The sequence below is a fragment of the Panthera pardus genome, unplaced genomic scaffold (assembly GCF_024362965.1).
Source record: "Panthera pardus isolate Hobbes unplaced genomic scaffold, ASM2436296v1 HiC_scaffold_16, whole genome shotgun sequence".
NCBI lineage: Eukaryota > Metazoa > Chordata > Mammalia > Carnivora > Felidae > Panthera > Panthera pardus.
This window is the reverse complement of record NW_026526721.1, coordinates 47,527,309-47,552,945: the sequence shown is the minus strand read 5'-3', so window position 1 is coordinate 47,552,945 and position 25,637 is coordinate 47,527,309. Positions and strand designations below refer to the sequence as shown.

At 37.3% G+C, this 25,637-nt stretch overlaps 1 protein-coding gene across 3 annotated transcripts in view; it reads right to left on the bottom strand.

The window, feature by feature from the left end:
• Window positions 1-25,637, bottom strand: part of CMSS1 (cms1 ribosomal small subunit homolog) — a 379,579-nt gene that overhangs the window by 32,846 nt on the left and 321,096 nt on the right. For all 3 annotated transcript variants that reach the window (XM_053903253.1, XM_053903254.1, XM_019448161.1), the window contains one exon: window positions 261-349. In XM_053903253.1, the coding sequence (XP_053759228.1) occupies window positions 261-349 (89 nt within the window). The remainder of the gene's footprint in view (window positions 1-260; window positions 350-25,637) is intronic.

Here is a 25,637-nt window from a genome sequence, read left to right as displayed (position 1 = left end):
TACTGGATTTTTGGTAAACATGTGGTACAAGAATCTAAGATACCATTATTGTAAAATATATTTATATTATAAAAAAAATTTAGGGGGAAAAATAGACCTTGCTGGTTTATAATTAATGAAAACATGGGTGCTTACAAAGGCAAAGAAGATCTAGGCTTCCTCAAACCCCACTAACTGATGTTAAAGAACAGGGAATGCTGTAGAGGGGTAGAAGATGATTCTAGAATCCAACAGTTGTGACTCTCCCACAGTACGGTCACCTGTCTGGTTTTCTTTGACAGAGCCGGAACTGGAGCTGTCTCCTGCTGCATCATTTCTGTGTCTCCTCTTCCTTCACCATCTGATGCCTCTAGGAAATATAAAGTTTAACAATTAGAAAAGCATCTCTCTCTCTCTCTCTTTCCCATTGCTAGTGCAATCTTGGTACTCCCTTTCTAGAAGTTTCTATCATTGACTCAATAATTCTAAGAAGCTGAATTCAAGGAAATGATCCAAAATGTAGAGATTTAAACACCAAGATATCAGTCTTTTCTATAAAACTGCAAAAGTGCAGACTATCCAGATGCCTAAGATTTGAAAATGTTTACTTATGGAGCACTTATACTGATCTTACAGATATGAAACATGTCATATTCAGATAAGAAAGTTGCTGTTTAGAGGGGTAAAGCAATTTGCCCCAGGTCACACACCCAGATCTATTTGAGTCCAAAGTCTTCTCTGCAAGCGATATTGCCTGCCCTGAAAACCAGCAGCTCTAGATACCTTGGCACTGGCCCCGGGGGAATGTTAAGAGACTGTGACAAAAGTATTATAGACCATGAGAAATACTTATTTTGAATATTTCAAATCTTTTGACAATGGGAAAAATTAATTCTTACTCTAAGAGTCATGAAAAATGTAAGTTTTAACAGTTTCCCTGTTTATAAAGCTCTACTGAAGAAACACAGCAACTATAAATTTCTCATTTCCCATAATGCCATACTGCATTCCAGATTTTAGCAGTTGCTCTCTTTAAACACATTTTTTGAATCTTTGAAAGGTTTTACTCACTTTCTTTGAATTTCTCTATGTATCTCAAAGTCAAGCCAAAATGTGAATTTGTGAGCAACCTTGGTTAGAATTCATATTTAAGTTCAAATTAACCAATCTGGTAGTCCTAAGCTTTTAAATGTTTGCATATTATGGTGGTTAGTTTCATATGACAACTTGATTGGGCCATGGGGTACCCAGATATTTGGTCAAACATTATTCTGGGTGTTTCTATGAGGACTTTTGGGATGAGATTAATCTTTGAATGGTAGACTGAATAAAGCAGATTGCCTTCCCTAATGTGGGTGGACCTCATTAGATGAAGGTCTGAGTAGAACAAAAAGGCTGACCTTCTGCTGAGTAAGAATTTTTTCTGCCTTTGGACTTGAACTGAAGTATCAGTTCCTTCTGCATCTAGAGCCTGTCAGCTTTCAGACTAGAACTACACCATCAGCTCTCTTAGTTCTCAGGCCTTCTGACCAGGATTGGAACCTGGGTTTCAGCTGGCCACTTCACAGTACAGATGTTGGGACTTGCTGGCCTCAACGACCGCACAGGTCAATTTCTTATTTTATATATGGACAGATATAGATAGAAAAAGATACAGATATAGATCTCCTATTGGTTTTGTTTTTACAGAGAAGTGAAGACACATATTTCTAATTAGCTGTATAGCATGAAAAAAAGGATTCTACCCATAGAGTATTAGCAGGTAGAAGATTAATAGGGCTTCTAAATGAGTGATTACGTTGGCATTAATAGCACTTATAGAACTTCTGCTTCTGGAAAGATAGTAATAGTAGGAATAGTAGTATTTTTCACTCTTCCTCCTGCTAAGTACAGCTAAAACTCCTGGACATTATGTATAAAACAAACATAGAAAGTCTAAAAGTAGAGAGAAGAAGGCACTTTGGGACTTTGGGGTATAAATGACATCACAGTAGTTAGTTTTCTGGGTTTTCTTTTTGCCTCATTATCTCAGGCTTGGAGCTAAATAAGCCAGCAACTTGGAAATGCCAATGGGAGCAGACAAAAAAAGCCCTACCAAACATCTGTTCTATTTAACAAAATGACCAGGAAAAAGAAAACACAGTAAGATGGAAAATGTTTAGACAATAACTATTTGACTCCAAACACCACCAAAAAAACCCAACCAAACAAACAAAAAAACCAAACTGGCTCCGCCCACATCAGCAAAGGCTGAGTGGGGAGCCTAGACTTCCACTCTTGCCAAGCCGTAATGAGGTACCCCAACACCTCCTCCACTTTCCACCAGGGTGTTATCAGAGATGGTCAAGCAGGGAATGAAACCCTAAAGGGATTTTCATCCCTTAAGGGTAGTAACAAACCCCTGTTCCCTCCTCCCATCACTACCACCACCATTGCAGTATCAATAGAGACCATATGGTGAGCCTTGAATTCCACTTCCTCTGGGCAGTAATGAAGTGCACCTCTCCCTCCCCACTAGGATGGTATTAGAGGAGGCCTGGTAAAGTGTCAGCACTTTCCATATGGCAAAGTGGTAACAAGGTCACACTCACCCTAGTGGTTTTAACAACCACTAAAAAAGCTATACAAAGGGATACACTCAAAAACACATAAATAAATAAAAATAGAATTTTGAAAATGTTCAAGGAACAAAAAGGAAAGAGAAAATAGAGAAACTAAAAACAGCAAACAGATAAAAAAAAAACAGAATAAAATGGAAGATTTAATCCTTACATATCAATAATTACATAAATGTAAATGGCCTAAAAATGCAAATTTAAAGATAGAGATCGACAGAATAGATTAAAAAATATGCCATTTACAAGAAACTTTCCTCAAATGTAATAAGATATACAAGTTGAAAGCAAAATGATGGGGAAAATGTAACATAGAAATACTGATCAAAAGAAAGCAGAGTGGGTATATTAATATCAGATGAGTGGCTTCAGAGTAAAGAAAATTACCACAGAAAGAGAAAAATTACCATTCTGTAATGATAAAAGTGTGGCTGTATCAAGGAGATATAGAAATCCTTAATGTGTATGCACCACATACAGGAAGGAAATGCAGGAAGGAAAAACTGATAGAAATGAAAGAAGAAATAGACAAAAGTATAGTTCAGTGGCAAACTTCAAGAGTTCTCTTTCAAAAAATGAGTGAATTACTAAACATAAAATCAGCAAGAATATAGAAGAATGAAGTGACAACAATTAACCGATAGGATCTGATCAACATTTGTACTCAATACTCCACTCAACAGAACATAGTCTTTTCAAGTGTTGTGGAACATAGCCTAAGATACAGCATATTCTAGGCCATAAGACATCAACAAATTTAAAAGGAATTGATAAACACCATGTATAAAAGACTTACAGTATACATTATACTTAATAATGAAAGGCAGAATGCTTTCTCCCTGATTGGGAACAAGGCATAGATGTCTGTTCTGACCGGAATTATTCAACATAGTGCTAGAACTTTTCATCAGTGCAATAAGGCAAGAAAGGAAAGGAAAGGCATATACGTCAGAAAGGAAGACAAACTGTCCCCATTTGCAAATGACATGATTGTTTACATAGAAAATCCCAAGAAATCTAAAAAAAGTCTACCCCCAAACTGTGCTAGAAGTAATAAGGGAGTTTAGCTAAGCTGTAGAATAAAAGATAAACATGTAAAAATTTTATTTCTATATATTAAGCAACAAACATGAACACAAAAATTAAAAATGCAATGCCGTTTACAATTGCTGAAAAAAACTTAAAATACTTAGGTGTAAATTTAACAGAACATGTACGGGACATGCATGCCGAAGACTACAAAACACCAATGGAAGAAATCAAAGAAGACCTAAATAGAGGTGCCTGGGTGGCTCAGTCAGTTAAGCATCTGACTCTTGATTTTGCCTCAGGTCATGATCTCATGGTTCATGGGACAGAACCCACCATCAGGCTCTGCACTGTCAGCAGAACCTGCTTGGAATTCTCTCTCCCTCTCTCTCTGAAATCAAGAGTTGGATGTTCAGTAGACTGAGCCACGCAGGCACCCCTACCCAATTGATTTTTAACAGCAGCAATTCAAGAGAGGAAAAGTAACCTTTTCAACAAATTGGGGAAAAAATCCATAGGCAAAAAAATGAAGACTTACCTAAGTTTTACACCTTATACAAAATTTACCTCAAAAATGGATCACAAATGTAAAGGTAAAATGTAAAACTATAAAACCTTTAGAAAAAAAGGAGAAATCTTTAGGATCTAGGGTTAGGCAAAGTTCTTAGTTTTGACACTGAAAGTACAATCAATAAAAGGGATAATAGATAAGTTAGACTTTACCAAAATCGAAAACTTCTGCTTGGCAAAGACCATGTTAAGGGGGTAGAAAAACAGGGTACCGAGTGGGAGAAATATTTGCAAACCACATGTCTAACAAAGGACAGACCGGTATCTAGACAAAATAAAGAATTCTCAAAATTGGACACTAAAAAACTAGGCAACAGAATTAGGAAATGGCAAAAGACATGAACAGACATTTCACTGAAAAGTAAATAAGTACAGGAAGATATGTTCCATATCATTAACCACTACAGAAATGCTAATTAAAGCCACAAAATATCAGTACAAATCTACCAATGGCTAACATTAAAAACAGCGTCAACACCAAATGCTGATGAGGATGCGGACAAACTGGATTTTCATTCACTGCAAGTGGGAATGGAAAATAGCACAGCCACTTCATTCCGCAAATGGAAAAAAGTTTGGCAGTTCCTTAAACATACAGGGGCCTGGGTTTCTCTGTTGGTTAAGTATCCGACTCTTGATTTTGGTTCAGGTTACAAAATCCCAGTTGTGAAATGGAGCCCCATCTCCCATGTGAAATGGAGCCCATGAATTCCCCTGCTTGGGATTCTTCTCCCCCTGTCTCTCTCTCTGTGCTTCCCCCACTTGAGCTCTATCAACAACAACCAAAAACATGAGACATGCAACTACTATACAACACAGCAATTGCACTCCTGGGCACTTATCCCAGAGAAACAAAAACTTAAGTTTAAACAACAAATTGTCCAGAAATGTTACAGCAACTTTATTTATTATTTATAATAGCCCCAAACTAGAAAAAAACCCAGATGTCCTTCAATAGGTGACTGGTTAGACAAACTGTGATATATGCATACTATAGAATACTAATCAACAATAAAAAGAAATAAACTATTAATACATAAAACCTAAGATAAATTTCCAGAGAATTATGCTTACTGAAAAAAGCCAAGCCCCAAAGGTTACACACTGTGTGATTCCATGTATACATCATTCTCGAAATGACAAAATTCTAGAAATGGAGAACAGAATAGTGGTCTCAAGGAGTTAAGGAAGGAGTAGGGTTGGGGGAGGGGGGATTAGGTATGGCTACAAGAGAGCAACAGAAGAAGGATTCTTGTGGGGATGGAAATGTTCTGTATCTCAACTGAATCAGTCTCAAAATCTTTGTTGTTACAATTTACATATACATATAGCTTTGCAATTTGTTACTATTGGGGGAATGTGGGTAAAGGGTATATGTGATCTCTCTGTATACTGTTTCCTACAATTACATGTGGATCTATGATGATTTCACAATTAAAAAGTTTAATTTAAAAAGTGTTTAAAGGAAATCTATCTTCTTCTTCAGGAAGCCCAAAATTATCATGCTGCAAAGGCAACAGGTGTGTGGTACCAGAGTCCCATCCTGCTGCTGGGCTACCCCTGTCACTGCTGTCCTGATTAGGAGAGCCAGAAAGGCAGCAGAATTCAGAAATAAATTCAACCCAGGGAGGCCATGATGAGTCTTCAGAAATAAAAGCCTCCAGGGTAAGGTTGCCACAATAAATACAAAAATATGAAAATTATTGAATAATTTTTTAGTATAAGTATGTCCCAAATATTATATGGGAATATCTATATGGTATTAAAAATTATTCATCATTTATCTTAAAGTTGAATTTAAAGAGGAGCCATGTATTTTTATTTGCTAAATCCGGTAACCCTACCTGGGGAATTTCTTTCCCCATCAAAGCCACCTTTAGTGCTGTGAAATTTCTCATACTGGCTTCCCTTCACAGATCCTCCTTTCTCTTAACATCCTCCAACCCATCTTCATCTGGGATCTTTCAGGGAAGCCTTGGCTGACCACACAGCCCTCCTTCTTTCTGTTGTCTCTGTACTTCTAAACTTACCTTATAAATCAGCATATAATTTTATCCTTCTATATAGTGTGCTGCTATTGCATAAATGTTAGGCTTTCTCTCTGCTGACCCATAAATACTGTGAGGGTATCCATTAGTGTCCCAAGTATTTAGCCCAGTATTGATTAAAAGTAATGTGGCACCTGGGTGGCACAGTCAGTTGAACATCCCACTCTTGATTTCAGTTCACGTCATGATCTCATGGTTCGTGCTGACAGCTTGGAGCCTGCTTGGGATTCTCTCTCTTTCTCTCTCTCTCTCCTCCTCCCCCAACCTGTGCGTATGCAAGCTCTCTCTCCCAAAATAAATAAATAAACTTAAAAAAAGGAAAAAGCACTCCCCCATACCTATTGCTTCATTTGTATTTCTATTATAAAAGTAATATACATTCTACATGTATAACATTAAACCACTTATACAAATCTTCCTTTATTAACTTTAAAAGCTATTTCAAGATAAAGTGGATAAAATGCAAATAAGTAAATAAATGTCAGAATCAAACACCAAAACTTTTAAAACTCATATAATGCTTTAAAAAATTTTTCTGGGGGCGCCTGGGTGGCATAGTCAGTTAAGCGTCCGACTCTTGATTTTGGCTAAGGTCATCATCTCACTGTTCATGAGTTTGAGCCGCACTTTGGGCTCTGCACTGATGGCAAGGATCCTGCTTGGAATTCTCTCTCTCCTTCTCTCTGCTCCTTGCCTGCTTGTTCTCTCTCTCTCAACATAAATAAATAAACTTTAAAAAATTAAAAATCTGAATTATGTATTCCTCCATTGCCCAGAATCGGATAACTGAAGAGTACAGTCTGTATTTTAAGAAGTTTAGTTGAAAATAACACATTTTTAAAGGTATGTGACTCTTATGCAACAAAAACCCATGAGAAATATTTAAAATACCTTGTTAACCAAATGCTCTAAATCTGAGTTACTTTCTGAGCCAAAAAATTATTTCATCTGAAACCTTTTAACATATAAAATGAGATCATCTCATGTCACTGTAGGTTGAATAAATTAGTTGTTTCTTTAGTCTGCAATGTTTTTTGGTTCCAAAAGAGAAAACTGCTTTTCTGAAATAAAGATGCTAGCCCTGTGATTTCCATTAAGAGAGTATTAAAAGAAAAGTATGGGACCCAACCTAGCCAGCCTGGTTCCAGCTCCCAGCTTCCTCTAGAACTGCTGGCCTTTGAGGAGGTTAGGCCAGGTCTCTGCTAATTAGTCCCAGTGTCTGACTGGGTCTCTCGAGTGGAGTCAACAAGATGGGGCAGCTGCATTTCCTACTCCCTGAGAGTATACTGGAAAGAAAGAAAGGAAGGAAGAAAGGGAAAGAAAGAAAGAAAGAAAGAAAGAAAGAAAGAAAGAAAGAAAGAAAGAAGGAAAGAAAGAAAGAAAGAGAAAGAAAGAAAGAAAGAAAGAAAGAGAAAGAAAGAAAGAAAGAAAAAGAAAGGAAGAAAGAAAGAAAGAAAGAAAGAAAGAAAGAGAAAGGAAGGAAGGAAGGAAGGAAGGAAGGAAGAAAAAAAGATACCACTAGATGGAACTGGTTGAATTCTTCCAATACAGGAGTCAAGTATACTGTCCCTTTCCAACCCAAGGCAAAAAGGGTATGCAAAATTAAAAAGTTGTACATATTTTCTCTTTCCCTCAGAGATTGTAGACCATGGCACAAACACACCTGTAGCACCCTTCCCTAGAACTATAGGGAAAGTAGAGGAGAAACCAGGTATGGGATGTATGAAACAAAAAACTAGTCAGTGGAAAATCCTTCCAATCATCAAAAATATAAAACTCTAAGAGAATTAGATTCCCATTTTTGTCTATTCAAAATGAAAGGCCTTTCCTGTAGGAACACAGTAGATGGTACATTTTATATAGTTTTCAAGAAACAATATATATTTTGTTCTTATTTTATGGGGATGAGTAAAATAAAAACTTTCAGAATTCTTGTGTTTACAGCAGTACTGTTGTTATTTCTTATTTAAAACAACTACTTTCATGCCTAATTTTATATCAGTAATTTTATATTCTTTTTCTAAGAGAGGGCCCCTTATATTGAAAAGCTCAGGTCTCATGGGGTGCCTTGGTGGCTCAGTCAGTTAAGTGTCTGACTTTGGCTCAGGTCATGATCTCACAGTTCATGAGTTCGAACCTGGCATCAGGCTCTCTGCTGTCAGTATAGAGCCTGCTTTGGATCCTCTCTTCCCCTCTCTCTCTGCCCCACCCCAGCTCATGCTCTCTCTCCCTCTCTCTCTCAAAAATAAATATTAAAAAAAAAATCTCAGGTCTCATAAAAACCTTGATGTGCACTGGCTCATAACCTGCTGAACTCCACTAGTTCTCAGTTTCTCAACAAAACAAACTACTAAAACACACAACAGTAATGGATAAATTTCAAAGGCATGATGCTAAGTTAAAGACACACAAGATTCAAGAGGATACATAATGTGTGATTCCATTTATTTAACATTCTGGAAAAGGCAAATTATAGGGACAAAAACCAAATGAGTAGTTACTGGGGACAGATATGGAAGACTTCTCAGGGATGACAGAAATGTATCTTAACTGTGTTGGTGGTTACACAACTGTATTCATCTGTTAAAATTCATTGAACTGCACACAAAAAGGGTAATTATACTAAATGTAAATTAATCCTCAAGCAACCCAACTTTAAAAAATAATAGACCCTAACTTTCATTAAACAATATGTAACACTTATGCAATGTCACACAACTAATATTGTGACAGAGCTGGGATTTAAATCCAAGAGTCCATGATTTTAACAGCCACAGTGATTTTGCCTGAAAAGATGCTGCTTACAGTTTAATGATGTTTCCTTCTATTCCTTGATTACTAAGAGTTTATTGTGTTTTTTTAAATGTTTATTTGTTTTTGAGAGACAGAAGGGGAAGGAGCAGAGAGACAGGGACCGAAGATCTCAAGGGGGCTCTGCACTGACAGCAGCAAGCCTGAGGTGGGGCTTGAACTCACCAACCATGAGATCATGATCTGAGCCGAAGTTGGACGCTCAACTGACTGAGCAACCCAGGCGCCTCAAGTTAGTTAGTTACTTATTTTTGAGACACAGAGAGAGTGTAAGCAGGGCAGAGGGGGAGAGGGAGAGAGAAAGAATCTCAAGCAGGCTCCTCGCTCAGCGCAGAGCCTAATGTGGGGCTTAATCCCACAACTCTGGGATCATGACCTGAACTGAAATCAAAAGTCAGATGCTCAACCAGCCGAGCCACCCAGGCGCCCTTTTTCTATTGGTAAGTGACATTTTTCTAGGTAATTGGAGATTTTACCCAACTGATCAAATTTATTGGACTTGATCACTGTATGTAGCTATGTTTCCTTTTTCGTTTCTCCCTTTTTTTTTTTTTATTTGTACCTTGTTTTTTCTTGTTCAACTTTGGAGAGGTCTTTAAAAAACAATAACAACCAGGTTCTGTATTTATAGATGTTTTCTATTATATTTCTGATTTTTACCACACTAATGTTCTTTACTTTCTTTGGGTTTACTTTACTAATTTTCTCACTTTTGTACCTGGATAGCTAGCCCACTAAGTTTTTCTTTTTCTGATGTAAGCATTAGGCTATATATATTCTCTAAATATAACTGAAGTTGAATACCATAGGTTTTAATGTTATAGCATTTTCATAATCACTTAATTCTAAATAGTTTTAAAGTTCCACAACGATTTTTCGTTGATGAGTTATCTGGAAGTATATTTTTAAATTTCCCAAACAGATTTTTTTCGTTATCTTTTTTCAGTATTGTGGTTAGAAAAGTGGTTTGCATATTAATTATTTGATGTTTATTAAGACTTACTTTATTTTCTAGCACAGGGACCAGCGAACTTTTTAGGTAAAGGGCCATATAGCAAATAGGTGGAGTGTCTGGAGAGCCATAAGCTCTCTGTGAGTAACTACTCAAATCGCCGTTGTGCAAAAGCAGCCCTAGACACTGTATAAATGAATGGGCATGGCTGTGGTTCTGATAAACTGTATTTACAGAAACACATCCTGGCTGAATTGGGTTCATAGGCCACAGTTTGCCAGGCCCTGGCCTAGTCCGTAAGCAATTAAAAAATCTGTCAGTGTTTTTGAATAAAATGTATAATTTCTAATTATTAGGTACAGAGTTCTACATATGATCATAGATAAACTTGTTACTTATGTTTTTTTTAAGTTAATTATGTTTTTTAAATCCGTTATATGTGTATAAATTTTTTAAATATATTTTTCTTAAGTTTATTTATTTACTTTGAGACAGAGAGACAGACAGACAGACTGTGAGTGGGGGAGGGGCAGAGAGAGGCGGGGACAGAGGATCTGAAGAAGCGGGCTCAGCAGAGATCCTGATGTGGGGCTTGAACTCACAAACCATGAGATCATGACCTGAGCCGAAGTCGGATTCTTAACCGACTGAGCCACCCAGGTGCCTCTGTGTGTAGAAATTTTTATGTCTTATTTATCAATGACTGACATATGCATTAACATCTCCCACTCTTATTTTGAATTAGTCCATGTTTTCTAGCTATTCTACCAATTTTTATTTACACATCTCATAAGTATATTAGGTGCGTGCAAATTTAGAATCATTACAGCTTCTTATTGGTTGAATTGTTCCTTTTATCACTATGTTGTGACTCAGTTTTTAAAAATCCATCTTGTTTAATTTAGTTTAATTTCACTTGTTTGAGGGGGTGCTCTATATTTCTAGAGGGGTCAGCTGTTCTCTGGGAAATCTAACTATACATGCTGACAACTAATACTGGAGGCACAGCTGTACTTCAACAGTCTAAAGTGTTTTGCTAAAATTACTCATCCCTAAGAGCCAGAATGTTTTATTTGGCCAGGAGAAGGAGGACTGGGAACTATTCTTCAAGAACCTTGTTCCCAGCTCATTAAGGGACTCCCACCAGCATCACTGAGAAAGAACACAATTCCCACATCCAAAGAACATGACCCTGTGAAGAGAGAACTCAGTGAAGGCCCTAAAGGCCATACTGGCAAAACAGAAGCCAGGGGAGGTGAGGGGGAGAGAAGAGGAGGGGAGGGGAAGGGAAGGACAAACAGTGAAAAGCACATCCAATGAAAGAAGGGGCTCTCAATTCTGACTCCACTTATACCAACAGTCGTCATGCTCCATCCTTTATTGCTTTGTATACTTTTCAAAATAATTACTCATGCCTGAAAAATAAGTACTTATCATCAAGGAGGCCACACCAGAAAATAATTATACTGTCTGTAAGTGTATCCCTCATTTACTCCAACTGTCCAGAATGCTAGCCCTCCCTTTGTCCTTGTTATCTCTGCTTTTCTATCAAAATCTTACCCCTGTCCTCCAAAATTCATCCTCTGAAAGTAAAAACAAGACTATTTTAGGGCTCTAATCTAGCAAGTAGTTGCAATTTTAACTGAGAAAGGAAAATGTGGGGCAAAGGAGAACAGAAATGAAGAATTCAGTGGTAGGCTGCAGAAGGAGCAGGAAACCCAAGCCTGTGGCACCCAATCCAGGGCCCTTGGTGGCTTTGGGAGGGGCTGCTCAGAGAAGCTCCGGCAGGTTCAGCCTTTAGTGTCCTGGTCTTTTCTGGCCATCCAGTCCCAGGTCCAGGTGCAGGGACACTGGCCCGCTCAAAGTCTCCCACAGGTCTGTACTGGCTTTATGTTTTACCTGGCATATGCCTCTCCAGTTTCGTTCTGTTTTTCCTAGCTACCGTCCTTCCCTTTTTGCCTTCTCACTTTCATATACTGCAAGAAGCTGGCCATGATTTACCCTTTTCTTCTCTCAGGTTCTTTTCCTTCTCTCCAAAAGATTCCACAAATGTTTAGAAACAAATGTTTCTAAATGTAAGTCCCTGTGAGTTGGCTCTATCAGAAGTTTTCTTGTCATTCTGCACTGGAAGGAGGAATGTGGGAGGGGGGTCCCTTTTCCCCTTTCATTTTGCCATCTCTGGTGGCAACTGCTACAAGCCTCCTCTACATTCCAGTAATGTATTGTTTTCATAGCTGAAGATGTCCCTAGCAACAGATCCAAGCTCTGCTTGCAAAATATGTTGCCAGTTCACACAGAAAATTTTAGAGTTAGAAAATTTGGAATGACATGGTTTGCAAAACTCTGAACCGGAGTTGCTTAATGGGTTCTGAAACTCTGAAAGAAAAAGTAGAGAAAAAGTACTTTACCCTGAAAGAAAATTACTAAGACCAATAAGGTCCTCTCAAAAATGTATAAGAAAAAAATGTTTCACTTTCTCTTTGTGGAGATCTTAAATGTTACCAAGTTTCTGTTACCATTTCCATGTCAGCAGAACTAAATTTTAAAGGTTATTTTTAAAAATTTTTACTGGTCCAGGTTAGTAAGCCTTCCCTCGCCTCCCCCCTCCCCTCCCCTTCTTCCCCTTCCCTTCTCCTCCCCTCCCCTCCTTCCTTTCCCTTCCCTTCCCTTCCCTTCCCTTCCCTTCCCTTCCCTTCCCTTCCCTTCCCTTCTCTCCCCTCCCCTCCCCTCCCCTCCCCTCCCCTCCCCTCCCCTGCCCTCCCTTCTGCACACAGGGTTCCTCAGTAACCACCAGCCCACGTCAGGCGCAAAGCATTCAGAGCCACCAGAACTTGACCTTTTGTGTGAACTCTCAGACTGAAGCCTGGCCACAGTGACAGAGAAAGGGACCTTTACGGTAAAAAATCAGGATGCCACAGGACCTTTCCTACCTTTAAATTACAAAAACGCAGTGAAGATTATGCAGATATCAGAGGACAACTCTGCAGGCAGAATAGCTACCTGCCTTTTGTCTGTCCATCAATAAGGCATTTAAAAAATCTCATTTTCTTTTAACTTAAGGAAAAAACTAGTTAAGTCAGCTTGGGCAAGATGACCTAACGTTAGTCTTGAATGTTAGAGCTCCATCTTTCTTCTAATTTAAATGTTAGTACACTTATATGTTTGGGGGGTGGTTTTCAAACTATGAGTAATTTCAATTTAATCTTTTTCTGGTCAACTTTTGTAGCCAGAGTTAGGTAAGTAGAACCATGGGTACTGGCAGTGGCATTCTGGGTCTTAATAGAATTATTACATTTATTGGATGAGCATGTTTGATACATGGGGAAGCACTGTTATATAAATCCTCAGTTCCTGGAATAGAAGCTAATAATAAAGGAACTCTTACATAGTCCTTATTTTGTGCAAGACACTGCTGTAAATGCTCTACAAACATTAACTCATTGAATCTGCATATCAACCTTATGGGATGGGTGCTGTTATTATCATCTCTTTTACAGAGGTGGAAACTGAGGCACTTGCCCAAGGTTAAAGACAGAGCCAGGATTTGGATCTAGGCAGTCCTAAATTCAGAGTCTGCTCCTCATGCAATACTGCTCCTCTAACTTGAAAAGCAAACTTAGAAGCTCTCTGGTGGTACTAGTCCCTAAGTAGGGTATTGGATTCCATGGGGCTTTGTGGGTAAGCCCAGTTTAACATAATGTTTTCTGTTCGTAAAATTTGCACACACTCATCTAACTGGGGCAGAAGCTGAGGCATGTAGTGAGCAGCTCCCCTTCTCCAAAATAAAACCAATACCAGAAATACCCAATTAGTACAGATTATCTGTCAGTAACTTTCCCTCACCATCTCTGCTTCTAGCCTACATTTGAGCTGGGGAGAAAATATATCCTGGTTTGCCTAGGCTACTTCTGGTTTATGCTTTTCTTTCCCACTTCCCTTCTGGTTCAGTATCTGTCTTATTGCAGGGATTCTTTAATATATTAGTATGCATTAGTATTCTCCAAGTGTGGGAATGGAAATGAGGTCATCCTTAGGCTTATTTCACCCCTGAACTCTGCTCTTTGCAGCACAACTGTTAATAGCTCCCAGAACAGTGCACTGCACATTTTGGGAAGCATCACTGTAAAGGAGTGATGGAAGAGGTCCTAGAAAGCTTACACTCTAGTTCCAACTTTTGTGATCTTGGGAAAATCACTTACTTTATGCCAGTTTTCTCATTTGTAGACTGATGAAGTCATACTGCTGTGATTTATGATTCTCCTCTGGTTCAGGCCAATTTCTATTACGAATGCTATATACCCTGGACATGTCAAAATTTCCAGAGTGAGGTAGAATGTTGAAGTATAGAGGGATAGGGTAACATTTAAAAAAATATAGGTGAACATGGCTTGTTATATGGGTATGTGAGTTACATCATGTCCCCCGAACAGAAATTTCATAAGGAAAAAGCCTATGAGGCTGCTGCTAGACCTGCTACCCACTCACCCTCATTATAAAGTGTGATCCCAAGAAAGAGAAATGTTACAATGTAAAAAGCACACTGTTTCTGTAAAGACTACCCTATAGCCTTTAGAGACTTCAAGTACCTATTAGATTACTTAATGTATGCTCTTAATATACATCTTGTGAATCATTAAAGGTGGGTGTAATGTTCACGTGACCTGCTTCAGAACGCTTAACTTTCTTACCCAGCTTTTCAATGGAGAAAGCCAGAAATTATCTGCCTTTTTGGGTAGTTTAGAATAAGGAAATTTATTTGCATCATCCTTGTAGTTTCCTACTGGTAAAGTAGACTTAAGGATATTAACTTATATGAGAACTACAACTACATGGGAAATATACAGAAGGATTTGTATCTGGCATGATTCTTAAGAACCATAATTCTGAGGTTTTACATGACAGTCTGGGACAAAACTGAGATGTAACCGTCTTGTGGGGTGAATAAATAAAATAGGCTAAAGCACGACTTGATTTTGTCAATTCTATACTACCAATTTGATGAAGTCAATATTAAAAATTTTTTTTTACCCCTTTCCTTGTTATAAAAATAATAGAGACTAACTGTGGAGATTTCAGAAAATCTGGTACCACTATAAAAAGATGGCATCACTAGAACAAAAGATCCACTACTATGATTTTGAAACATTCACTTCCACCTTTTGTTCTGTCTCGGTGTGTATATGAGTATATGTATGTATATACACACACATGCACACAAGTTTACATATCTGGAATTACATATCTTATATAGGTACTGTGTCTCTTAAAAAAATTATTTTAGAGAGAGAAAGAGAGGGGGGGGAGGGAAGGAGAAGGAGAGGGTTAGAGAATCTTAGGCAGCCTCCATGCTTAGCATGGGGCTCAATACCACGAGCCTGGGATCACGATCTGAGCCGAAATCAAGAATCAATCAACTGAGCCACCCAGTCACCCCTGTATCTTTTAATATTATATCATGAGCAGTTTCCCATGTCAGTAGTCTTGAAAAACATTTTTTATTGCCTATATAACAAACATTTGTTTGCCTACACTTTGTTATTCTATCATTACTTAGATTATTTCCAATATTTTGCCTTTGCAATATATTTTTAAGATTTTACGTATTTCTGATTAGATTTTTTGTATTCCTAGTTAGAATAGATTTCTAGAAGGGAAATTACATTGTAAAAGGTATGCATGTTTTTTAAGGGTCTTAACTGTTTTCCAGAAGGTTTTGGGTCAATTTTTAAGTCATCAACATCTATTTAAAAAAATCTCGTTTCATCGCACTCCAGCAAGTACTGAATTTTTAAATATTGCCAATAGGTAAAAATGATATTGCAGTTTAATTTGCATTCATTTGGTTATGACTGAGGGCATATTTTACTCTTTTTATAATCCATGTATATTTCTTATATGAGTTGAATAGTTTTAACCTTTATTTATTTGTCAAGAAGGGTTTTGATGTTTTCCTTATCAATTTGTATATGTCTTTTAATGTTGGGATTAGTTTTTAAAGGTGTTATATCTTTTTTTTTTTATAATTGAAGTATAGTTGACATACAGTATTAAACTAATTTTAGGTGTGCAACATAGTGACTTGGCCTTTATATACATTATGAAATGATCACCATGATTAGGCTAGTTACCATCGATACCATACAAAGTTACTGAAATATTATTGATTATATTCCCTATGCTGTACTTTACATGTCTGTGACTTCTTATTTTATAACTGAAAGTTTGTACCTCTTAATCCCTTTTACCTACCTCACCCATCCCCCAACCCCCTCCCTCTGGCAACCACCAGTTTGTTCTCTGCATCTATGAGCTTGTTTTATTAATTTGTTTTGTTTTATAAATTCCACATACAAGTGAAATCATATGGTATTTGTCTGTCTCTGACTTATTTCACTTAGCACAATACCCTTTACCTCCAACTATGTTGGCAAGATCTTTTTTATGGCTTAATAATATTCCACTTTGTATATGTATACCACACCTTCTTTACCCATTCACTTAATAATAGACACTTAGGTTGCTTCCATACCTTTTGTAAACAATGCTGTGATATACATAAGGGTGCATATGTCTTTTCAAATTGGTATTTTTGTTCTCTTTGACTAAACAGGCAGAAGAGGAGTTACTACATCATATGGCATTTTTTTTTTTTTTTTTAAATTTTTGAGGAATCTCCATACTGTTTTCCATAGTGGCTGCACCAATTTACATTCTCACCAACAGGGCATGGGGGGTTCTCTTTTCTCTATATCTTTGCCAACACTTGTTATATCTTCTCTTTTTGATACAGGCCATTTTGATGGGTGTGAGATGGTATCTCATTATAGTTTTGATGTGCATTTTCATGATGATTAGTGAAAGGAAAGCATCCTTTCAGGTGTCTGTTGGCCATCTGCATATCTTCTTTGAAAAAATGTGAATTCAGGCCCTCAACTTATTTTCAAATTGAATTAGTCATTTTTTGGGGTGTTTTCTAGTATGAGTTCTTTATATATTTACTGCTTACGTTTTCTTTAAGAGTTTTATGGTTTCAGGTTGTACATTGAGATCTTTAAACAATTCTGAGTTTATTTTTGTATATTGTGTAAGAAAGTGATCCAGTTTCATTTTTTTGCATGTAGCTGTCCAGTTTTCCCAATATCATTTATTAAAGAGACTGCCTTTTCTCTACTATATATCCTTTGTTTAATGGTTTCATTTCTGGGGTCTCTATTCTATTCCATTGATTTATGTGTGTTTTGTGCCATACTGTTTTGATTGTGATAACTTTAAAGTATGCTTGGAAATCTGGAAGCATGATACCTCCTGCTTCGTTCTTCTTTCTCAGGATTGCTTTGGCTTATTCGAGGTCTCTTGTTCTAGTCCTGTGAAAAATGCTATTGTATTTTGATAAGGGCTGCACTGAATCTATAGAGTGCTCTGTGTAGTAAGGATATTTTAACAACATTAATTTTTCTAATCCATGAGCACGGTATTTCTTTCCACTCATTTGTGTCATCTTCAATTTCTTTCATCAATGTCCTATGGCTTTCAGAATACACTTGAAAATTTCACCTCCTTGGTTAAACTTATTCCTAGATATTTTTTCTTTTTATGAATTGTAAATGTGATTGTTTTATTTATTTCTCTTTTTTGGTAGTTCATTGTTAGTGTGTAGTTTTTTTGTGTGTGTGTGTGTGAGGTGTTTCTATACGTGAGGTGTCATCTACAAATAGTGACAGTTTTATTTTTTTCTTACTAATTTAGATGCCTTTCATTTCTTTTTCTTGTTTGATTGGTGTGGCTAGGACTTCCAGTACTATGTTGAGCAAAAGTGGTGAGAGTAAGCGTCTATATCTTGATCCTGATCTTGGAAGAAAAGCTTTCTACTTCTCACTACTGAGTATGATGTTAGCTGTGGGTTCTTTTCTATATGGCCTTTATTATGTTGAGGTATGCTCTCTCTATACTTTATTGAGTTTGTAAATAAATGTTGAACTTTGTCAAATGTTTTTTCTGGATCTTTTGAGGTGATGATATGATTTTTATCTTTTACTTTGTGAATCTGGTGTATCGTGTTGATTGATTTATAGATATTGAACCATCCCTGCATCCCTAGAATAAATCTTACTTGATCATGGTGTATGATCCTTTCGATGCATTGTTGAATTAGATTCGCTAATATTTTGTTGAGGATTTTGCTTCTTTGTTCACCAAGGATATTGGCCTGTAATTTCTTTTTTTTCATAGTGTCTGTCTAGTTTTGTTATCAGGGTAGTGCTGGCCTTGTAGAACGAATTTGGAAGCATTCCTTCTCTTTGATTTTTTGGAATAGGTTGAGAAGAATAAGTATTAACTCTTGTTTCATTTCTGATTTTATTAACTTGGGCCCTCTTTTTTTCTTGATGAGTCTGATTTTCTTGATGAGTCAAAAGGTTTATCAATCTTGCATATCCTTTCAAATGACCAGTTTCATGGATTTTTTTGGTTGTTTGTTTATATTTCATTCATTTCTGTCCTGATTTTTATTCCCTTCCTTCTACTAACTTTCAGTTTTGTTTGTTCTTTTTCTAGTTCATTTAGGTGTAAGGTTAAATTCTTTTAGATTTTTCTTGTTTCTTGAGGTAGGCTTGTGTTGGTATAAACTTCCATCTTAGAAGTTTATCTTCTAAGTTTATCTTCTGTGTCCTACAGATTTTAGAATATTATATTTCCATTTTAATTTGTCTCAAGTTATTTTTTTTTATTTCCTCTGAGTTTTTATTGACCCATCAGTAGTTTAGTAGCATATTGTTCAGCCTCTATATGTTGTGTTTTATGTGTTTTTTCCCTTGCAATTGATTTCTAGTTTCATATTATTGTGGTCAGAAAAAATACTTGATAGGATTTCAATCTTCTTAATTTATTAAGACTTGTTTTGTGCCCTAACTTGTGACCTATCCTGGAGAATGTTCCATGTGTCCTTGAAAAGAATGTGTGTTCTGCTGTTTTTGGATGAAATGATTTGTAGATATCTATTTTGTCCATCTGGTCTAATGTGTCAATTAAAGCCTCTATATCCTTATTAGTTTTCTGTCTGAATGATCTATCCATTGATATAAGGGGGGTGTTAAAGTTCCCTACTATTATTGTAGCACTGTAAATTTCCTTTTTCATGTCTGTTATATTTACCTATGTTAGGGGCATAGAAATTTGCAATTGTTATATCCTTTTATCCCGTTATCATTATGTAATGCCCTTCTTTGTCTCTTGTTACAGTCTTTGTTTTAAAGTTTGTTTTGTCCGAAACACGTACTGCTACCCCAGCTTTATTTTTATTTCCATTTGCATGGCATATGTTTTTCCATCCCTTCACTTTAATTCTGTATGTATCTTTAGGTCTGAAGTGAGTCCCCCATGGGCAGCATATCGATGGTTTTTAAAAATCCATTCAGACATACTATGTCTTTTGATTGGAGCACTTAGTCCATTCATGCTTCAAGTAATTATTGACAGGTATGCACTTACTGCCATTTTGTTAATTGTTTCCTGGTTGTTTTTATAGTTCTTCTGTTCCTTTCTTCTTCTCTTGCTTTCTTCCCTTGTGATTTCATGACTCTCTTTAGTGTTAAGTTTGGATTCCTTTCTGTGTGTTTTTTGTGTGTGTGTGTGCGTATCTATTCCAGATTTTTGGTTTGTGGTCACCATAAGATACATATATAACAATGTATGTATATAGCAGTCTATTTTATTTATTTTAAGTTGACAGTTGGCTAAGATCGAACACCTTCTTAAAGCACTACATCCCTCTACCCCCCGTTTTTTGTTTTTGATGTCATATTTTTTAAAAATATGTGACATCATCATTTGATGTCACATCTTTTTAAGAGATTTTATGTACCATTAAGTAATTATTTTAGATACAGTGGATTTTATGATTTTTGTCTTTTAAAAAAATATTCATTTATTTATTCTGAGAGAATGAGAGCAGGGGAGGAGCAGAGAGACAATCCTAACCACCGAACCAATGCAGGGCTTGATTTTATGAACTGTGAGTTATGACCTGAGCCAAAATGAAGAGTCAGATGCTTAACCAACTGAGCTGCCCATGTGCCCCTGATTTTGGTCTTTTAACCTTCACACTAGTTTTATAAGTGCTTGATCCACTACCTTTACCATATGTTTGCTTTTACCAGATTTTTTTCTTTCATAATTTTCCTACTTCTAGTTATGGTCTTTTCTTTTCCACTTAAGGAAGTCCCTTTAGCATTTCTTATAAAGCTGGTTTAGTGGTGATGAACTCCTTTAACTTTTGTTTGTCTGGAAACTCTTTACCTCTCCTTCAATTCTGAATGATAACCTTGCCAGGCACAGTATTCCTGGTTGTAGGCTTTTTCTTTTCAGCCCTTTGAGTATATCATGCCACTCCTTTCTGTCCTGCAAAGCTTCTGCTGAAAAATCAGCTGATAGTCTTATGGTATTCCCTTGTAACTAGTTGTTTCTCTCTTGCTGTTTTTAGGATTCTCTCCTTATCTTTAATTTTTGACATCTTAGTTAGGATTTGCCTTGATGAAATTCTTTCAGTTCATCTTGTTTGAGGCTCTGTACTTCTTGGACCTGAATGTCTGTTTCCGTCCCCAGGTTAGTTACTTTTTCAGCTATTATTTCTTCACATAAGTTTTCTGTTCCTTTCTCTCTCTCTTCTCTTTCTGGGACTCCTATCATGTGAATGTTAGCATGTTTGATGTTGTCCCAAGGGTCTCTTAAAATATCCTCATTTTAAAAAATCCTTTTCTTTCTGTTGTTCAGCTTGGATTATTTCCACTACCCTCTTCCAGGTCACTGATCCATTCTTGTGCATCCTTTAATCTGCTGTCATTTCTCTCTGGTGTATTTTTCATTTCAGTTATTGTAGTCTTTGCCTCTGATTGTTAAAATATTTTCTATCTCTGTTGAAGTTCTCACTATGCTCATCTGTTCTTTTCCCAAGTTGAGAGAGAATGTATATGACCATTACTTTAGACTCTTTATCATGTAGATTGCTTATCTCTGCTTCACTTAGTTCTTTATCTGAGGTTTTGTCTTATTCTTTTTTGGAACAAGTTCCTTTGTTTCCTTATTTTGCCTGACTCTCTCTTTCTACATATTAGGTTGATCAGCGATGTCTCTTGGTCTTGACGGAGTGGACTTATGCAGAATGTCTTGTGGGGCCTGGAAGCACAATCCCTGGCCTCTGGTCACCAAAACTAGGCACTCTAGGGGTGTCTCATGTGGGCTGCATGTGCCCTCCTGTTGTGGCTAGGCCACCAGCCTGGGTACCCACCCCTTTGTGGGGGAAACCAGTGTTGGGTGAGGCCACCCAGAGAGTGTGGTGGGGTAGAAGCTGCTTTGGCAGGGTGCCAGTCTGGCCATGACCACTGCTGGGTGTGGTAGGGCAGGAGCTGTTTTGGAGGGGTATCTGCTAGAGTGGGTGGGTTGAGTAGGGCAGGTCTGCAGGGAAATGCCAGGGCAGGACAAGTGATGCTAGCAATGTAGATGGAGAGTGTCAGAATGAGCATCTACCAGTGTCAGGCCAGCTAGGCAGAAAAAGGGCAAGAAAAATCGTGCCAGCCAGTGCTTCTCTTCACAGAGAAAGTTCCTACAGATCCCTCCTCCTCTGGCACACACTCTAAAATTAGTCAAAAAATCTCCTTCATTTATGTGCCAGGTGCTTATCAAATTGCTGCCTCTGATATGGGTCTTAGGTCGAGTGAGTTTGTGCACAGACCCTATAAGAAAAAGAGTTTTGGTTTTCTATGGCCCTCTAGTTCTTCCAGAGGTAAGTCCTATTTTTTTTTCAAAACTAGATGTTATGGGGGCTCATCTTCCCAGTGCAGGTCCTCAAGGCAGGGGGTGGGTAGCCAGCGTGGGGCTTGAACCCCTTGCTCCCCAGGGAGAACCTCCATCATGCCTGTGATATCCCTCCAGCTTGTGAGTCACTATATCAACGTTATGGGTCTTGACCAGACCATGTTACTGCCACTCCTATTTGTCAATGTGGCTTTTTCTTTATAAGTTAAGCTGTGGAAGAGCTATTCTGCTTGTCTTCAGGGTGTTCTCAGAGAGTCACTCTATATGTAGTAGGAACCTTGGTGTGTACATGGAAAGAAGTGAGCTCAGGATTCTCCTCCTCTGCCATCTTAATTGTGATTCCAGATTGTCTCATCTTTTAATTTTTAAAATTATAATTTTTTTATAGAGAGAACACTCATGCATGCAAGTGGGGGAGGGGCAGGGAGAGAGAGGGAGAGAATCTTAAGCAGGCTCCACACCCCGCATGGAGCCCGACATGGGACCTGATCTCACGACCTGAGCTGAAATTGAAAGTCAGACGCTGAACCAACTGAGCCACCCAGGCGCCTCTAAAATTATTTTTGATCTACAGATGTCTTAAATGAGATCAAATATGTCATATTTTTTCATTGAGCTTATGCTTTGAAAAGTTCTCCTCACCTCAAAGTACATACTTTGATCTAATCTTTTTGTATGGCTTAATCTTTTTTTTTAATGCATTTAATTTATATACTATGGAGTAGATTTTTGTTGTATAATATAAAGTGAAACTCCAAGTGTCTTTTCAAATCTTTAATCAATTGTCCTAATATCATCCTGAATGATTCTTCCCTTCCTCACTGTCTTGTTATAGTATTTATCTTTAATCATAATATAAATCATACATATGCAAGGGTCTAGTTCTATTGATCTGTTTGTGAATCTTCTGTGGGTATGACACCATAATATTATTTAACAAAACAAACTAAGCTTTCTTCTTTTGTTCTGTTTTCCTAAATTGCCATCCTATTCGGGTGCAGGGAGCACCAAGAGAGGGAGCTCCAGATTCAGGCCAAAGCCTGAGAGCACTGAGAAAGGGCCAAGGATGAATGGGAGGTCAGTAAGGATACAGGGTCAGCTGTTTCTCTCCAGAATGTCACATCACACCTTTGTAACCCAACAGCCTCTTGTCTTTGGGCATGTTAATTCACATTTTTGTACTGTTGTTTCCTTATATATAAAATAAAGTTGTTGAGAGGATTAAATGAATTAGTGTAAAACACTTAAAATGATGCACAGCCCATGGTAAACATTGTCCCTTATTTGAAGCTATCTTCCACCTGTATCATGCCACTGAAATTATTATTGCTAGGGACACCAATGATTTTCTAACTGTCAAACTGATATGGCACAGGGATTAAAATTACAGGCTCTCTAGAATCTGGCACCCTGGAGTAGAATCCTACCTCTGCCATTTAAAGCTGTGTGGCCTTAGAAAAGTTACTTGTTCATTCTGTGCCTTAGTTTCCTCATCTATAAAGTGGGGATATTAAGGGTGCCTACCTTTTAGGATTGTTACATGGAGTCCTGACATAATGAACGTAAAGTGCTTAGCACACAGTCTGGCATACAAATAAGCTCTCATAAAATGGTCATGATAACCATCATTTTACTTGATTCTGCTGAGGCATTTGACACTGATGTTAGCTTTCAACTTTTTGACACTGTTTTGTTTTCTGGCATACTATGGTTTGGTTCTCAGCCCATCTCTTCATGTACTCTCTTCTTGTACCTAGCCCTTAAAATGCTAGCATCCTCCAAGGTGTTCTCCATGACCTGATTCTTTGCACCCATACACTTTCTTGATGTTCCTTCTTCTAAGCCAGGAGTTGGCAAATTTTTTATTACAGGAAAAGGTAGTTCATACTTTAGGCTTGTGGGTCATATGATCTCTGTCACGACTACACTCTGAATCACGAAAGCATCCATTGAAAATATGTATATGAGTAGGCATGCTTATGTTACAACAAAACTTTATATATAAAAACAGGAAGCCATTCCAGGCCATAGTTTGTCAACTCCTCCTTTAAGTAGTTACAGCTCAGGTATACCTTGATTGGAACAATCATCACATTGCATCTGTCCTCCCTACTAGACTGTGGGCTACCTGACTGACAGCAGGATGTCCTTTCATCCTTGCTTGCTCTACAGGTAGAATAGAATCTGCAGATATATTCAGTAAACATCTGCTGAAACACTGAATGAGATGACCACATAATATCAATCTTAACAGTTCAAAACTTTGTTGTAGTATTAGGAAGAAGGCATTTATTCTATATGAGATCTTCAGTAGCTACCAAAATAAATGACAGAGAAGACCTCATGGCCTGTATAACACAATGAAACAACGAGTAGAATTAATCTTTCTTTCCCAAATGTGAGAGGGAAAATTCAGATCCAGGAAATTCACAATTTCAAGGACCAAGTAATATTGCAGACATCAAAATAGAGCTGCTCAGCATGATCTATAAAACAGGACATACTTTATAGGAATTGAGAAACAGCTGTTTCCCCATTTCTGTTTTAAAAGAGGTAATAGGCTATGGGGCTCAGGAGTATTTTCTAAGCATATGGAGAACATTTATTTGCTTAAAGAAATGTGACATGAAACTGGCAAAGGGCTCAATTTGTAAGAGATAATGTCCTGATGGGTGAAACTAAGAGGATAAGAAGGATATATAGAGAGTCATTTCAGTATTGTGATTAATGAAAAAGGAAACACCAAGAAGCACTGAAGGGAAAAAAAGGAAAAGTTGAAGCTGAAAAGAACTAAATATGCTCTAGGGAAGGCACTAGCTACAAGGACCAAGTATCACTTGCAATATTAATGGCTTTAGTAAAACAAATTTTAGATAAAGATGACACTGGTTTAGGGAAAAATATGGAAACTGAAACCCCAGTCAAAAGTAACAGTGTGAATATTGAGTTTCACTAAATATAGTGTAGGATCCTTATAGAGCTAAGAATACCTGGAAAATATATTAGAAACTCTGGGGGAGAATTTTAGACTTCTGGTATATAGAAATAGGTAATAGACAAAGAAACATGCTTAACTTTTTCCTTTTAATTTCCATGTTCAAACTTACCAGCAGTAATATTTTTAGTACAATTAAACATTTGCTGAACTCATTTTATGGGAGATTACTCATTTTGTGTGACTCAATGTATTCTCTCAAGGGGCAATCACCAGACAGCACTTTTTAGAATTTCTTAAAATCATAAAATCACTATTTCTGTGAAAAAAGTGATTCTTTTTCACACTAAGATTTGCTTTAAAAGAATGAAGTTAATATTGGTTTTCTTCAGCTTCCTATTTTCCTTCTCTCCTAAGAGTTACGAAAGGATTCATTATGCAGCTACATGGGCATTAAGCCATTCATCCTTCAAAAATTTAATGAGCACCTGCTATGTACCAGCTACTGTGCTAAGCTTAGAGGAGACAAGATGAATAAGATATCGTCTTTATTCTGAGAAGTTGACCATATAGGGAGAACAACAGACATGGATAAGCAATTAAAATGCAATGTGATGCTCTAGTGATGGAGACCATATATGAAGTCATTAGGGACCTGGGGTTGGGGGATATGGGACTATAAAGGAATAGCGCTAGGGAGTTTTCTAAGGTGACAGAATATCTGCATATTGATTGTGGTGGTGGTCACACAAGTCTGTATGTGTGTTAAAATTCATAGACTTGTATGCCAAAAGAAAAAAAGGCTAATTTTACTGTATGGTAATTTAAAAATTAAAAGAAAAAACACAACGTGATAGATGCCACCAACAGGAATCATTTAAATAAATTTT